Source organism: Rhincodon typus, chromosome 6 (assembly GCF_021869965.1).
Source record: "Rhincodon typus isolate 14 chromosome 6, sRhiTyp1.1, whole genome shotgun sequence".
In the NCBI taxonomy this organism is placed as follows: domain Eukaryota; kingdom Metazoa; phylum Chordata; class Chondrichthyes; order Orectolobiformes; family Rhincodontidae; genus Rhincodon; species Rhincodon typus.
Genome location: NC_063337.1, coordinates 6,806,501 through 6,823,266, shown reverse-complemented (window position 1 = coordinate 6,823,266; position 16,766 = coordinate 6,806,501). Strand labels below are relative to the sequence as shown.

Genomic DNA, 16,766 nt, shown 5'->3' with positions numbered 1-16,766 from the left:
CTCCCTCAGCGCTGACCCTCCGACAGCGCGGCGCTCCCTCAGCGCTGACCCTCCGACAGCGCGGCGCTCCCTCAGCGCTGACCCTCCGACAGCGCGGCGCTCCCTCAGCGCTGACCCTCCGACAGCGCGGCGCTCCCTCAGCGCTGACCCTCCGACAGTGCGGCTCTCCCTCAGCACTGCAGTGGAGGTTTGAGACAGATTTTGTGCTCAAACCTCTGAAATGTGCTTGTGGAGCCACAATCCTCTGGCTCATAGATGAGAGTGCTCCTCATTGAGGCACAAGTCAAGAAGAAAAGCTCCTTGTGGGAATCGTGTTACCGATCTCACTTTGCAGTGATGTTGGGAAAGTGACACCTGCTAATGTTTTGAGAGCTGCCAATGTTGAGCTGTCTGGATGGGATGCTCTTTGGAGGATTGGTGTGGACTCGATGGGCTGAATGGCCTGCTCCCACACTGTAGGGACTCTATGACTCTGGTGCTGCTCCCTGTGACAGCAGACGTGATTTGACAGATAAAGGGAGGTGAGGGGAAATCGTTGATTTAAGAGACTGTGTATTTCAAGTGTTGATGGATATTGTGTCCCCATTGCTTTCAACGGTTGTGTTTGCTTGAATATTTCTCTAGGTCACTGCTCCATACCTGCACATTGGAGCTGTAGCAGCAATGACCGTCCTTTCCTGGCCAGTGGCTCAACACTTTGCCAGGATGAATAGAAAAGGTTAGTTTGCTAATTTGGCCATTTTATCTCAACTGAAATTTTGTTTTGTAAATTTAGTCTTGGAATATTGTAATGTATTGAAAATTGCATTGCGGCTTCTATCCACTTGTGGCTACTGTACGCACACATGTACCATCAGAGGGACTCTGCTGGGATGAGGTATCCATGTTTAACACTTGTACAGTTCCGTTCTAAATGTCTCTGGCTGAATAGTTAACTGTTTCTATCCCCAGAACTCCACAGATGTGGCTGTTTATTCCTTGTCTCTGTTGCCCTGTGAATATGGAGGCAATTCTTATTAAAATGTTGTGGTTTCTTATCACTGAGTGGCAACTTTAGCCAGTTACTCAGTGTTAATCATGTTGCTGAAGGCTGTAAGTAGATAACTCATTACACACTCGATAGGCTTCGATAGTTTGTGATTACGTTAAGCTCCGTGGTGATGTTTGACAACCCCAGGCTGTTGGGTAGCATCGGAAACTTTTCAATTTTGTATCCCAGAGATGGTCAGTCATTGATAACACAGTGTGGAGCTGGAGGAACACAGCAGGCCAGGCAGCATCAGAGGAGCAGGAAAGCTGATATTTCGGGTCAGGACCCTTCTTCAGGAGGGTCATTTCTGAAGAAGGGCCCCGACCTGAAACGTCAGCTTTCCTGCTCCTTTGATGCTGTCTGGCCTGCTGTGTTCATCCAGCTCCAACCTGTGTTATCTCTGACTCCAGCATCAACAGTTCTTACTATCTCTCATGATCAGTCGTTGGGTTTATTAACTTTTGGACAGTGAGCGACCCTTGAGGATTATGGAGATTGGGGAGAAAAGCAAGAGTTGATAAAGAAATCTTGCTTCCATTGCTCAGTCCTTTGAGTAGAGGAGTTGAGACATCATGTTGAAGTTGTACAGGACATTGGTGAGGCCTCTTCTGGAATACTGTGTCCAGTTCTGGTCGCCCAGTTATAGGAAGGACATTATTAAGCTGGAGAGGGTTCAGAAAAGATTTACCAGGATATTGCTGGGAATGGAGGATTTGAGTTATAAGAATAGGTTGGATAGACTGGGACATTTCTCACTGGAGTGTAGGAGGTTGAGGGGTGACCTGATACAGGTTTATAAAATCATGAGGGGCATAGATAAGGTGAATAGCAAAGGTCTTTTCCCTAGGTGGGGGGAGTTCAAAACTAGGGGACATAATCTTAAGATGAGAGGGGAAAGATTTAAAAAGGACACAAGGGGTAACTTTTTACACAGAGTATGTGGAACGAACTGCTAGAGGAAGTGGTGCATTCAGGGTACAATGACAACATTTAAAGGACATTTGAATAAGTTCATGAATAGAAAAGGTTTGCAGGGATGTGGGCCAAATGCAGGTAGGTGGGACCAGTTTAATGTGGGATCATGGTTGGCACGGGCGGGTTGGACCGAAGGGTCTGTTTCCATGCTGTATGACTCTAGGACTCTATAAATCCAGCTATGATCTTATTGAATGGTGGAGCCTACAGCTGCTATGATTACTTGTGATATCATTAAACTTTTCATAGAAATAAGGGGCTACGAGATGCCAGGATCATCGCCGTGGCTAAAGGAGGTCAAGGGTGGGGAACTTCAGTCATTTGGCTGTTGGAGTTAGGCTTTCCACCATTTGGAGACAGGAAATCTCACCTTGATGAGTTGTTGACCGATCAGAGGTCAGTACAACTCCAGCGCTGTATCACTTAGGTGTCTTTGGGGATCGTGTTGGCGGGTCCTGGCAAAGGGAATCAGTTTCAAGATGGGGCATGGGCTGTTGCCCTAGCCCTAGCCCCGACCCCGACCCCGACCCCGACCCCGACCCCGATTCCGACCCCGAAGCCGATCCCGAACCCGACCCCGACCCTGACCCCGACCCTGACCCCGACTCTGACCCCGACTCTGACCCCGACCTCGACCCCGACCCCGACCCCGACCCTGACTCTAACTCTAACTCTAACTATGAATCCAAATGGTGGGCTGAAAACAGGACTCGATATTTTATTTCTCGTGTATGGTAACTGAGGGATATATCACGAGACGAGGAGAAATGTCTTCGCCCAGAAAGTGGGGAACCCGTGGAATTCTCTGCCACAGAAAGCGGTTGAGGCCAAAACATTGAATATTTTCAAGACGAAGTTAGATATAGTTGTTAGGGCTAAAGAGGCCAAAGGGCATGGGGAGAAAGCGGGAACAGGGGACTGAATTGGACAATCAGCCATGATCATATTGAATGGCAGAGCAGGCTTGAAGGTCCGAATGGCCTCCTCCTGTTCCTATTTTCTATGTGTCTATGAATTTATGCTTTGCATTGGTACAGCTGTCCTCTGGGTTATTAGTTGAGTATGGGGATTAATGACTATGTCAACTGATGTTGTTTTAAAATTTCCTTTATTTCTTTTACCAGTCAGCTGTGTTACTAATACACTCAATATTGAGATAAATTTAAATTACTGAGTGAAAGCCTAACTGGGCCCGTATATGGATCAGTGCCAAGAGCAGATGAATTGAATTTAAAGGTCATGCTGATGACAGCATTTTAAAAACCTATTTATTTATTAATTTTTAAAAGCCCTTCTTGCTTTAATTTCTCCCTGAGGTAACAGTGTTAAAACGCACTGAGCCTCCAGATATTGACTGTTCTGTTCTCGGTTGCTGAGTGTTCCGTACGTTCTCAAACTTTCCTGTCAAGTGTAGAGTTATTGCCCTCAGAGCAGTTTGATCTCACAGTCCCATTTTCTGGCACAAAAACAGAAATTGCTGGAGAAAATCAGCAGGTCTAAGGGTATGTGTGGAGAGAGAAATGGAGTTACATAATTCTCCTTTGGAACTGAAGTCCTTTGGAGCCCAAATCTCATCATAGTCATAGAATCATAGAGGTCTACAGCATGGAAATAGGACCTTCAGCCCAACTTAGCCATGCTGCCCAGTTTTCACAGTTAATCTAGTCCCATTTGCCTGTGTTTGGTCCATATCCCTCCATACCTATCCCATCCATGTACCTGTCCGAATGTTTCTTAAATTACAAAATTGTACTCACTTCCACCATTACCACTGGCAGCCTGTTCCAGACACTCTTTGTGAAAAAAATTGCCCGTCTAGTCCCTTTGATATCTCCCCCGTCTCGCCTTAAACCTATGGTGTCTAGTTTTAGACTCAGTTGGCTGGATGGCTGTAAGGCAGTGACACCAGCAGCACAGGTTCAATTCCTGCACTGGCTGAGATAACCATGGATGTTCTTCCCTCCCAACCTCTCCCCTTGTCTGAGGTGTGCTGGCCTTCAGGTTAAACCACCATCAATCATCTCTCCCTAATGAGAGAGCAGCTCTGTGGCCTGGTAAGACTATGGCGACTTAATTGCTAGTTACATTGCATCACGTCTTTTGTGAGGCTGAACCTAAGAGGAAGTTCAGTGAAGGCAATGGTCTAGTGGTATTATGCTAGACTATTAATCCAGGTCATGTCCTGGGGACCTGGGTTCAAATCATAAGACCAAAAGACATAGGAGCAGAAATTAGGCCATTCGGCCAATCGAGTCTGCTCTGCCTATTCAGTCATGGCTGATAATTTCCTCAACCCCATTCTCCCACTTTCTCCCGTAACCCTTGATCCCCTTCATAATCAAGAACCTATCTATCTCAGTCTTAAATGTACTCAATGACCTGGCCTCCACAGCCTTGTGTGACAGTGAATTCCATAGATTCACCACTCTCTGGCTGAAGAAGTTTCTCCTTGTCTCTGTTCTAAAAGGTCTTCCCTTTACTCTAAAGCTTTACTCTAAGGCCAAGTCCTGCCACGACAGAAGGCAGAATTTCAATCCAATCTGGAATTAAGAGTCTAATGATGACTATGAAAATGTTATCAATTGATAGATAAACCCGTATAATCCTTTACCTGGTCTGGCCTCCATGTGACTCCAGACCTACAGCAATGTGTGGCACAGGGGCTCAGTTAGCACTGCTGCCTCTCGGCCTCAGAGCCCGAGTTCAATTCCAGCCTCCGACTCCAACCGAATCCCATTCTCCCTGCGCCTGCGTGGGTTTCCTCCCACAGTCCAAAGATCTGCAGGTTAGTTGGATTGGCCATGAGAAATGTGTGGATGGCGGTGTGTGGGGGTTGTGAGATGTCGATAAGAGGGGTGGTGCAGACTTGATGGGCTGAATGGCCTGTATATGCTCTGTAGGGTAGCTATGAATATAATTAATGAATAACTGACCTCTGGGCAATTAGGAATGGGCAATAAATACCAGTCTAGTGGTGGTGCCCACATCCTGTGAGCGATGAATGAAAAGGAGACCTTCCCTTTCCCTGCTGTTGGGGGGGAGTTGGGGGGCGGGTAGTGCAGAGAGGAATTTCAGTCTCATAGGGACTGTCATTGAAAACCCTAAGACAGGAACAAGGGGTGAAGTACAGATTTGTGCCTGTACAGCTGCATTTTCCATTTATTGCATCGGGTTCGATGGACAATCTGGATCAAGTTTACAGCACAGCCTTCTGAAAGAGTCACAGAATTGCTACGGTGCAGAAACAGGCCATTCAGCCTACTGTGCCAGCCCTAGCCCTTCAAATGAACATCGTTACCGAGTGCCAATCCCCCGTTTCAACTTTCTAGTTAATTCCATTTTTAACACCTATATATCCTGAGGACATGGGCACCATGGGTATGGGTGCATTATCGGTAAGCTGCCCTTTAGAAGGTAGCAATGGACCCACAGACCTGTCATTGTGAAGTTTCAGGAGTCTGAGCCAATGACCCAATGACAGTTAGGTCCAGCTACAGAGGAATACAGTGGAGAAAAAAAAACAAATTGAGGATTTAAGAGTGTGTGTTTAAAACAGAAGTGTACTGCTTCCCTGCGCCAGTGACCTGTTCACCTCAAACACCGAGCAGGCTGCTGCCAAAGCAAATGTAAACTCGAGTGATTTCTATCTTCTGTTCATTGTTTGGAATCAGAGCTGATGTAAAACTCTGAACCTGACAGCTGTAAGATATCTGAGAGAGACTTTGCACTGTTCTCTCCTTCTCCCTCTCTTCCCCCACCTTCCTGTCTCTTCGATTCTCTTTCTTTCTGTCCGTCTCTCTCTATCTCTCTCTATCTCTTTCTCTCTCACTCTCGATCTTTCTCTCTCCCTCCTTCCCTATTTATCTCTCTCTCCCCGCCCCCATCTTTGTCTCTCTCTCTCTTTTTCTCTCTCTATCTCTACCGCTCTCTCTCTATCTTTCTCTTCAGCCCCCAACTCTAGCCTCACCCCTCTCCCTTTTGTGACTGTCAGCATTCATGTTTTCACTCAATCTCTGTTCTATCAGGAAATCACTTTTCAGAAACGAATTATAGCGTGCTTGTATAGTGCCTCCCACAAACTCAGGATAGCTCCAAAGCACTTTAGTGAGTTACAAATGGAGTGCAGTCCCTGTTCCATTGCTGGAAACATGGCAGACAATTTTCACACAGCAAGACTCCACGATGAGATAACTATGAGATTTTGGCTGCTGCAGGATGAATATCGGGGGAGACAAGAGAGGACACCTCTGCTCTTTCACACCCACCCGACAGGGATGATGGGACTATGGGTTAATGGCTCACCCAAAACATGGTGCCTCCAGCCTTGCAGCACTCCATCAGGATTACACTGGGAGTGTCAGCCTGGAGCACGGGATCAGATCTCTTGGACTCATGATCCACATCGATTCAAAGGGTCCTGTCCAAACTCCTGACAACTTTGTATTTGCAAAGAAAGGCCACGTGTTGGGAAGAGAAAGATGCAGACTGCAAATCTGTTTGGATCAGCCTGTTTTTTGCAGATGAAACAGAAATGATCTTTTGTTCTTGTACACACACACGCATCCGCATACAAACACACACATGTACACACACACGCATCCGCATACAAACACATACATGCATCTGCATACAAACACACACATGTACACACACATGCATCTGCATACAAACACACACATACACCACACACGTACACACATACGCACACACACACACGCATCCACGTACAAACATGCACACACACATAAAAACACACACACACATCCACATACATACAAACACACACACATACACATACAAACACACATATATACACACACATGCATCCGCATACAAACACACACATACAAACACACACATACACCATACGCACACATGCACACACGCATCCACGCGCACACACGCATCCACGCGCACACATGCATCCACACATCCACACGCATCCACGCACACACACGCATCCACGCACGCACACAAGCACAGACGCATCCACACGCGCTCGCACGCGCACACATACACAGATACTCACAGACACACAGGAACACACACACACACACACACACACACACACACCACACACACACACACTCTCACTACACACGTGCAGCAGTTGGGTTTTTATGGGGGAGGTTGACGCCATTGTCCATCCTGGCAGCTACAAGTAAACAACTTCTATGATCAAAGTGGAATTAACTGGACTTACCAAACCATACAGTCCTGTGCCAAGGCAAATGAAATTCCCTTTTTTAACCAGGCTGCTTTAGAAAATTTCTGTTTGTGATTTTTATATTTTTATTTCACGCTTCAAAGTTTGTTATTTTTTTTCTACTCTTTATCTGACCTCATATATGGAGTTAGATCGCAGATCAGCCATGATCTTATTGAATAGTGGAACAGGCTTGAGGGGCTGAATGGCCTACTCTTGATCCTATGTTCACAATGACTATTGTGCCTCTGTGGGTTGCCTTTGCACCTGGAAGGTTGTGGGTTCACATTCCACTCTGGAGTTCTGATGCTCCAGTGTAGCACTGAGGGAGTGCTGCATTGTCAGAGGTGCAATCAAGGCCTCATCTACCTCTGGGTGGGCAGGACTAAGAACACTGGTTTGAAGAAAACTTGTTTTGAGCACTGTGGCCAGCATTTAGTCCCCAGGTAGCTATCTGGTCATATTTAAAACTTGTGGGATCTTGCTGTATAAAGATTGGCTCCCGAGGTATGCCTTATCCATAAGAAGCAGCACAAATCCAATCCGGCCAATTACTGCCCCATCAGTCTCCTCTTGATCATCCATAAAGTGATGGAAGGTGTCAGTAACAGTGCTATCAAGCAGTTTGGGTTCTGCCAGGGCCACTGAGCTCCTGACCTCATTACAGCCTTGGTTCAAACATGGGCAAAAGAGCTGAATTCCAGAGGTGAGGTGAGAATGACAGGCCTTGATATCAAGGCTGCATTCGACCGAGTGTGGCATCAAGGAGCCCGAGCAAAACTGGAATCAGTGGGTATCAGGGGGCAAACTCTCCAGTGCTTGGTGTCATACCTGACACATAGGAAGATGGTCGTGGTTGTTGCAGGTCAGTCATCTCAGCTCCAGGACATCTCTGCAGGAGTTCCTCAGGGTAGTATCCTAAGCCCAATCATCTTCAGCTGCTTCATCAATGACCTTCCCAACAAAGTTCACATGATGTGAATAAATGGAAATAATGAGGTAGATTACCAGCGTAGTGGGAAATAATGAACTAGGTGCTGACCTGATTAAGCCAATAGGAACTCAGTGGTTTCTGTTACTGACAAATGAACCACGTGCCTAATTTCCAGCTCCATGCTGCGTCAAACTGTGTTAAGATAACAGGTGATAGTGATACTGGACTGGACCAGTCAGATCCCAGTATAAAACCTGGCTTAGGATCATACACGTATTTTTCACAATTGGTTAACATGATGGTTAATCACTGAAACAGATTCAAAGGAGGCTGCAGATATTCTTTATCGAGAGGACGCAAGTTTATTATGCAAAAAAGGAAATAAAAAGGCTACAGTTAGAAAGATGTACTGTATTTAGATTTCCAGAAGACATTTGATAAGGTATCACATCAAAGGTTATTGCAGAAAATGAAAGCTCGTGGTACAGGGGCATTTTGGCATAGCTAGAAGATTGGCTGGCTAACAGAAAACGGAGAGTAGGCATAAATACCTGACAAGATGTAATGAATGGTGTGCCACAGGGATCAGTGCTGGGACCTCAGCTGTTTATAATGCATATAAATGACATGAATGAAGGGTCAGATAGTATGATTGTCAGAGAGTAAGTTGTGAAAAGGACATAAGCATGCTACAAAAAGAGACAAGCAGGTTAAGTTAGTTGTGATGTCATGTTGCAGCTGAACTGGACATTGGTGAGGCCACTTTTGGAATACTGTGTTCAATTCTGGTCTCCCTGCTATAGGAATGATGTTGTGAAATTTGAAAGGGTTCAGAAAAGATTGACAAGGATGTTGCCAGGATTGGAGGGTTTGAATTATAGGGAGAGGCTGAATAAGCTGGGGCAATTTACCCTGGAGTGTTGGAGGCTATGGGGTGACCTTTTGGAGATTTATCAAATCGTGAGGGTCATGGTTTCCTGTACCAAAGGGCATAGGTTTAAGGCCAGAGGGAAAAGGTATAAAAGGGACCTAAGGGGCAACTTTTTCATGCAGAGGGTGGTGCGTGTATGGAATGAGCTGCCAGAGAAAGTGGTGGAAGCTGGTACAATTACAACATTTAAAAAGCATCTGGATGGATATATGAATAGGAAGAGTTTAGAGGGATATGGGCCAAACGCTGGCAAATGGGGCTAGATTAATTTGTACAAATTGGACCAAAGTGTCTGTTTCCATGCTGTATATCCCTATGACTCTATAACTTTAAGTGAGTGGGTAAAGATCTGGCAAATGAAGAATATTGCAGGAAAATGTACAATTGTCCATTTTGGCTGGTAGCATAAAAAAAGTGTATAATGAAAATGGTGGGAGATTGCAGAACTTTAAGAGGCAAAGGGGTCCGGATATCTTGATGCATGTATTACAGAAGATTAGTACACCGGTTCAGCAGGAAATTGAGAAAACTAGAAATTGAGAAAAATGTTATCATTTATTTTGAAGGGACTTGAATACAAAAGATTATACAGAGCACTGTGAGATGTGAGACCACATCTGAAATACTGTGCACAGTATTGATCACAGGAAGGATGTAAATGCATTGGAAACAGTTCAGGGAAGGTTTACCAGAATAAGACCTGGAACGAGTATATTGTTTTGTGAAGAAAAGGTAGACAGGCCAGGCTTGGAATCTACTCGAGTTTAGAAGTGTAAGAGATGATTTGATTGAGACACATAAGATCCTGAGCAGTCTTAACCAGGTGGATAGTAAGACGATGTTTCGTGTTGTGGGAAAGTTTAGACCTAGGGATCACTGTTTGGAAGTTATTGTCAGTCATTTAAAACAGAGATTTGACAAAATGTTTTCTCCGAGGCTTGTGAGTCTTTGGAACTTTCCAAAGGTTGAGGAAGCAGTCCTTGAATATTTTTAAGGCAGTGGTAGATAGATTCTAGTGAAGCAAGGGGTTAACAGGTTACTGGGATAGGGTGGAATGTGAATTTGAGATTACAATCAGATTAACCGTGATCTTTTAGAATGGAGAAGCAGACTGGATGGGCTGAATGGCCTACTGCCCTTTGTGTATTTGTCTTTATATAGCTCCCTTCTGAACAGCACTCTGGGTGTCCCTACACAACAAGGACTGCAGCAGTTCAGCAAGGCAGCTTGTCACCACCTTCTCAGGACAATTAGCAATGGTTAATAAATGCTGGCTCATACAGAGATGTTCACATCCTATGACTGAATGGGAAAACATATCCGGCCTCTGACTTGTAGCTGTAGGCACAATATTTATATGGCTAGTCCAATTCAGTTTCTGGTCACTGGTGACCCTCCAAATGTCGATAACGGGACTTTGAGCAATGGTAATGCTGTTGAACGTCAAGGGAAAATGGTTAGATGCTCGCATGTTGGAGATAGTCATTCCCCAGCACATGTGTGGTGCAAATGTTACTTGTGATTTATCAGTTCAGATCTACTGTACTGGCTCTGGAATGTTAGATATTGTGAGGAGAACGATATATTATTGCTGTCAGCAGTACAGAAATATTGTTATATGACTCATAGGAGGGTGAGTTTTTATGAGACAATTCTGGTGCAGATTTGATTTACCTTTGTCACTACCTACTACCATGCAAATGAAACTGTAAGTTCTTCTTATGATTGCATAATGTGATTGATGGGGTCATATTTATTACACATCCCTCGATATTCAGAGGAGATTGTGACAAACATTCCTGGGTAATGGTGTTTATAATTAACTGACTGTCTGGCTGATCTCACTGGAACATACAAAATTCTTAAAGAGCTTTTACTGAGTAGGTGCAGGAAGGGGTTGGGAGGTGAGAACCGGGGTGGGGGGAGAACAGATTCAGAATAAGGAAGAGTCCATTCGGGACTGAGATGCAGAGGGATTTTTTCATTCAGATGTTGGCGAATCTTTGGAATTCTCCTGAGTGCATTGGAGAGTCAGCCCTGAATAATTTCAGGACAGAGTTCAATAGATTTCTAGATATTGGAAACATCAAGGGGTGTGGGAATAGTGTAGGAAAATCGTATTGAGGTAGAAGATCAATTGAGATCTAGCGGAATCTTGGGGCAGGCACAATGGGCTGAATGGTCTGCTCTTATCTGAGAGGCTTCACCATCACCTCTTTGTTTGCTGCTTCTGATTGGCTCCCTGAGTGCCTGGATTCTAAAACTCCTCCAGTTCAAAACCATCCATCGCTTCCTAAAATTCTTTCATGGGATGTGAATGTGGCCGGCAAGGCTAGTATTTAAGGCCAATCCACAATTATCCTTGGACATATAATTGCTGACTAGCTTAATTCAGAGGTGGGCCATTGGGAGTCAAAAACGCTGCTATTGGTTTGGAGCCCCATGTTGGGCAGACTGGTGCCAACACAGTATATAAAATTGAGGTGTGGATAGGGTGGATAATTGGGATCTCTTTCCCAGGGTGGAAGAGTCAAATACTAGGGGGCATAGGTTTAAGGTGAGAGGGAGAAAATTTAAAGGAGATGTGCAAGGATCATTTTTTACATAGAAGGTGGTAGGTGCCTGAAACACGCTGCCTGGGAGATGGTAGAAGCAGATACAATAGCAATGTTTAAGAGGGACATTGACAGACATTCCATCCTCTTACACTCCCCATCATTGAACAGTGTATTCAACCTTCTCCACCCTCAGCTCATGTGTTCCTGTGCCAAACCTTTCTGCCTCTCCCTCTCCTCCTTCAAGCTCATTGAAATCTACCTCTTTGATCAATGTTTTGATGCTAAGGTCGGTTAATGTAACCCAGGGTCAATATTCTGGCTTTGGTAATAACCACATCTTGGGATATTTTACCAAATTAACACTGTTATATAAAGGCAGGAGCAGAAAATTCTGAAATTAGAAACTGAATATACAGCGTGGGACAGGTCTGATCCGGGTCAATAATGTCATTGGATGAAACATTAATTGCGAGTTGTTGTTGGCGAAAGGAGCTGACCTTATAGTATAGGCTGGAACCATGTAGATCTATACAGTGTGGAGCTGGAGGAACACAGCAGGTTAGGCAGCATCAGAGGAGCAGGAAAGTTGATGTCTTGGGTCAGGACCCTTCATCAGGACTGGGGAGGGGGAAGGGAGCTGGGGAATCAATAGAGAGAGGAGGGATAGGATTGGGGATGGTAGGTAGGATGGTGATAGGTGAGTGCAGGTAGTGGGAATTGGTCAGTGGGAAGGGTGGGGTGGATAGGTGGGAGAGAAGAAGGACAGGTTGTGTCTGGTCAAGGAAGCGGGGATGAGAGGGAGGGTTGGTCATGGGATGAGGCCGGGGGTGGGGAGATTTTAAAACTGGTCAATTCTATGTTTAGGCCATTGGGCTGTAGGCTCCCGAGGTGGAATATGAGGTGCTGCTCCTCCAGTTTGTGGGTGGTGTCATTGTGTCACTGGAGGAGCCTCGGGATAGACATGTCACCCAGGGAGTGGGAGGGAGAGTTAAAATGGTCGGCAGCTAGAAAGTATTTTTGATTATAGCGTTCAGAATGCAGGTGCTCCGCGAATTAGTCACCAAGTCTGTGCTTGGTCTCACCAATGTAGAGGAGACCACATCAAGAGCAACAGATACAGTTGACCAGGTTGGAGGATGTACAGGTGAATGCATGTCAGATATGGAAAGTTTGTCTCGGGCCTCAGATAGAGGTTGGGGGAAGGTGTAGGGGCAGGTGTAGCACCTCCTGCGGCAGCGGGGAAAGGTGCCGGGGATGGTGGGGTCAGTAGGGAGTGTGGAGTGGACAAAGAAGTCAGAAGTGAGCGGTCCCTATGGAAGGCAGATAGGGGTGGGAAGGGAAATATCTCTTTGGTGGTGGAAATGGCGGCTGGATGCGGAGGTTGGTGGGGGGTGAGTATGTGAGGACCAGGGGGTCTCTGTCTCTATTTTTGTTGGGAGGGAGGGATTTGAGGGCAGAAGTGCAGGAAATGCAAGAGATGCGGCTGAGGGCATTACGAATCACGGGAGGTGGGGGGGGTGGGTGGTGGTGGGGGTGGGGAATAGAACAGACCTGTAAGGATTCCCTTCCTTAAGGATGCTGATGAACCCCTCTCGCTTTTATAGAATACCTCCCCACAATATACTAGGTTTATTAATTCACTGGTGTGCGTCATCTACAAGATGCATTGCAGCTGTTTGCCAAACCTCCTTTGACAGTAAATTGTGATCTTTCCCACCTACAATGAAGAGGGCAGCAAATTTCCCTGCAAGACACATACCATCCAGATTCAGAATGATGATCCCTGATAAGGAGGGATTGCCTTATGAGCAAATGTTAAACAGGTTGGGACTCTACTCCCTGGAGCTTAGAAGACTGAGAGGTGATCTCATCGCAACATATTGGATTCGTAAGGGGCTTGACAGGGTCAATGCTGAGAGGATGTTTCCCCTCATAGGAGAGTCTAGGACCAGAGGGCATAGTCTCAGAATAAAAGGGCGCTAATTTTAATGAGGAGGAACTTCTTCTGTCAGAGGTTTGTGAGTCTTTGGAACTCCTTGCCACAGAGAAGCATAGGGGCAAAGTCCTCTTGACTATTTAAGGCTGAGATGGATAGATTTTTGATCAGTCAGAGAATCAGGGGTTACGGGGAAAGGACAGGAAAGTCGACGTGTGGAATGTTGGATCAGCTATGATCTTACTGCTCATGTTCCTATTTCTTACGACCTTATGGTATTGTCCTTTTGCTGCTGCTGTAAAGCAATCCTGGAATTCCCTCTCCATCAACACCCTGAGTGCACCCGGGAGGCGATGGCCTAGTGTTAATCCAGAGACCCAGATAACATTCTGGGGACTCTGGTTCGAATCCCGCCACAGCAGATGGTGGAATTTGAATTCTATAAATATCTGGAATTAAGAACCAAATGATGACCATGAATCAATTGTCGATTGTCGGAAAAACCCATCTGGTTCACTAATGTCCTTTAGGGAAGGAAATGGCCATCCTTACCTGGTCCGGCCTACACGTGACTCCAGGCCCACAGCAATTTGGTTGACTCTTAGCTGCCCTCTGGGCAATTAGGGATAGGCAGTAAATGCTGGCCAGCGACACCCTCATCCTTGTGAATGAATAAAGGAAGAAAAAACCTACACCAGATAGGCTGCAACAGTTCATAAAGAATACTAATGCTACCTTCTCAGAGGCAATTAGGGATAGGCCATGGATGGTTGCATTATCAGTGATCCTCACGTCCCATGAATGGAGAAACATGCCTTAGATTTACAACACTGCTATCTCCCTCCACTGTCTCCTTTGTCCTCCCGCAACACCCCCCCTCGCCTCACACAACTACATCATAGAAACTGCACAGGGACGCAGAAATGTGAAATTCACCAGCCCAAAAATCTGGGGGCAATCATCATTTTAGAGGTGGAACACGGCAGATTTTTGGAAGGTGAGGGATGTGGAACATGTATGTGGAAGGTGGATGTCACCAATCATCTTGACTTTGAATGGGTCTAAGGCCCTGATTGGTTTATATTAGTGTGAGATCTACCAGTGCTGAATCTTAACAAGAAGGCGATGCAATGGCATAGTTGTAATGTCACTGGCCTAGGAGTCCATGATTCCTGTATAATATTCGAATTGAACACCCATGGTATTGAAACTCCCACCATAGAAGATGTTGAAATTGGAATGTAAAAAAATCTGGAATTTTTTCAAAATGTTAGCCTAATGGTGACCATGTAACTCTTGTTGATTGTTATAAAAACCCATCTGGTTCTCTAAAGTCCTTTAGGGAAGGAAATCTGCCATCCTTACCTGGTCTGGCTTACATGTGACTCCAGACCCAGCGTAATGTAGTTGACTCTTAACTACCCTCTGGGCAATTAGAGATGGGTAATAAATGCTGCCTAGTCAGTGATGCCCACTTCCCGCAAATGAATGTTTTAAGAAGTGTAATTTATTGCATGTTTGCGGTTATACACTAGTTAACCAGTTAAACATTGCTGCTGATAAAATGAGGAAACCCAGAATATAGATCTTCACTTCAATAGGCTCTCAGACCTTTTGCCTTATCCTCATCCAATCCAGATTGGCATCATCAGATTGGGTGGAGCTAATGCATCGTCCAATGACAACGCTTTTAGAACAATGACCTCATGCTATGGTGCACACAACCACAAAATTGTCATGCCAAGTATGAGACCATTCAGCCCGTCGTGTCTGTACTGCTGTCTGAATGAGCATCATTACTTAAAGCCATTTTCCTGCCTTTTCCCCAAATTCCCCGCACCACGCTTCAATTTAAATGATTGTCCAATTCCCTTATGAATGCCTGAATTGAACCTGTCTCTACTGCACTTCCAGGCAGTGCATTCCTGAATCGTGAGAAAATGTTTTTCCCCACATCTCACCTTTGCTCTGTTTGCAAACCATTTTAAATCAGTGCCTTCTGATTCTTGATCCTTTTACAAGTGGGAAAGCTTTCTCCTTTTTGTCCGTCCAGCCCTCTCATGGTTTTTTGAAAATCCCTATCAAATCACCTCATAGGATCCCTACAATATGGAAACAGGCCATTTGGCTCAACAGGTCTACCCTGACCCTCCAAACAGCATTCCACCCAGGCCCATGCCCCTACCCTATATAACCCTGCACTTCCCAAGGCTAATGCACCGAGGCCTGAACACTATGGGTAATTTATCATGGTGAATCCACCTAACCTGCACATTTTGGACTGTGGGAGGAAACCAGAGCACCAGGAGGAAACCCACACAGACATGGGGCGAATGGGCAAACTCCACACAGACAGTTGCCTGAGGCTAGAATTGAGCCCAGGTCCCTGGCACTGTGAGGCAGTGGTGCTAACCACCGAGAAACCATGCCACCAAGTGGCTCAGTGGTTAGCCTTCTTGTGTCAGAGGTGAACACTGTCAACCTCTCCAGTGTATTCTCACGATGGAAGTTCCTCATCCCTGGAACCATTGCTATAAATTGCTTCTACAGTCTCTCCAATGCATTCACATCCTTCCCAGAGCGTGGAGCCTGGACCTGTACAGAATGTTCCAGCTATGGTATCTTGTATAAGTCCACCATCACCTCCTTGTCCTTGTACTCCATACCCCCGTTAATAAGGAAAATGGTACCCCCTGTGCTGTAAATCTATTTTGTTAACATCCCTCTCCATTTTCCCTTCCACCTCCAATGATCAATGTGTGGCATAGTGGCTTGGTGGTTAGCACTACTGCCTCACAGTGCCAGGGACCCAGGTTCAATTCCAGCCTCGGGCAACTGCCTATGTGGAGTTTGCGCATTCTCTCTGTGGGTTTCCTCCAGGTGCTCCGATTTCCTCCCACAGTCCAAAGATGTGCAGGTTAGATGGATTGGCTGTGGGAAATGCAGGGATGCAGTGGGTCTGGATGGGATACTCTTTGGAGGGGTGCATGTGGGCCAAGTATCCTGCTTCCACACCATAGGGGTTCTATTCTATCTGTGCATATATATTACCAGGTCCAAAACAGAAATTGCTGGTAAAGTTCAGCAGGCAGCATCTTTGGAGAGAAATCAGAGTTAATATTTCAGTTTGAGTGACTGTGCTTTCTTACCACAAATGCTACCAGATTTCCTGAGCTGTTCCAGCATTTTCTGTTTT

At 45.6% G+C, this 16,766-nt stretch overlaps 1 protein-coding gene across 2 annotated transcripts in view; it reads left to right on the top strand.

Annotated features, from left to right (window-relative positions):
• The window catches only part of gdpd4a (glycerophosphodiester phosphodiesterase domain containing 4a), a 74,270-nt gene that overhangs the window by 28,807 nt on the left and 28,697 nt on the right, over positions 1-16,766 (top strand). For both annotated transcript variants that reach the window (XM_048598022.1, XM_048598021.1), the window contains exon 7: positions 625-718. In XM_048598022.1, the coding sequence (XP_048453979.1) occupies positions 625-718 (94 nt within the window). The remainder of the gene's footprint in view (positions 1-624; positions 719-16,766) is intronic.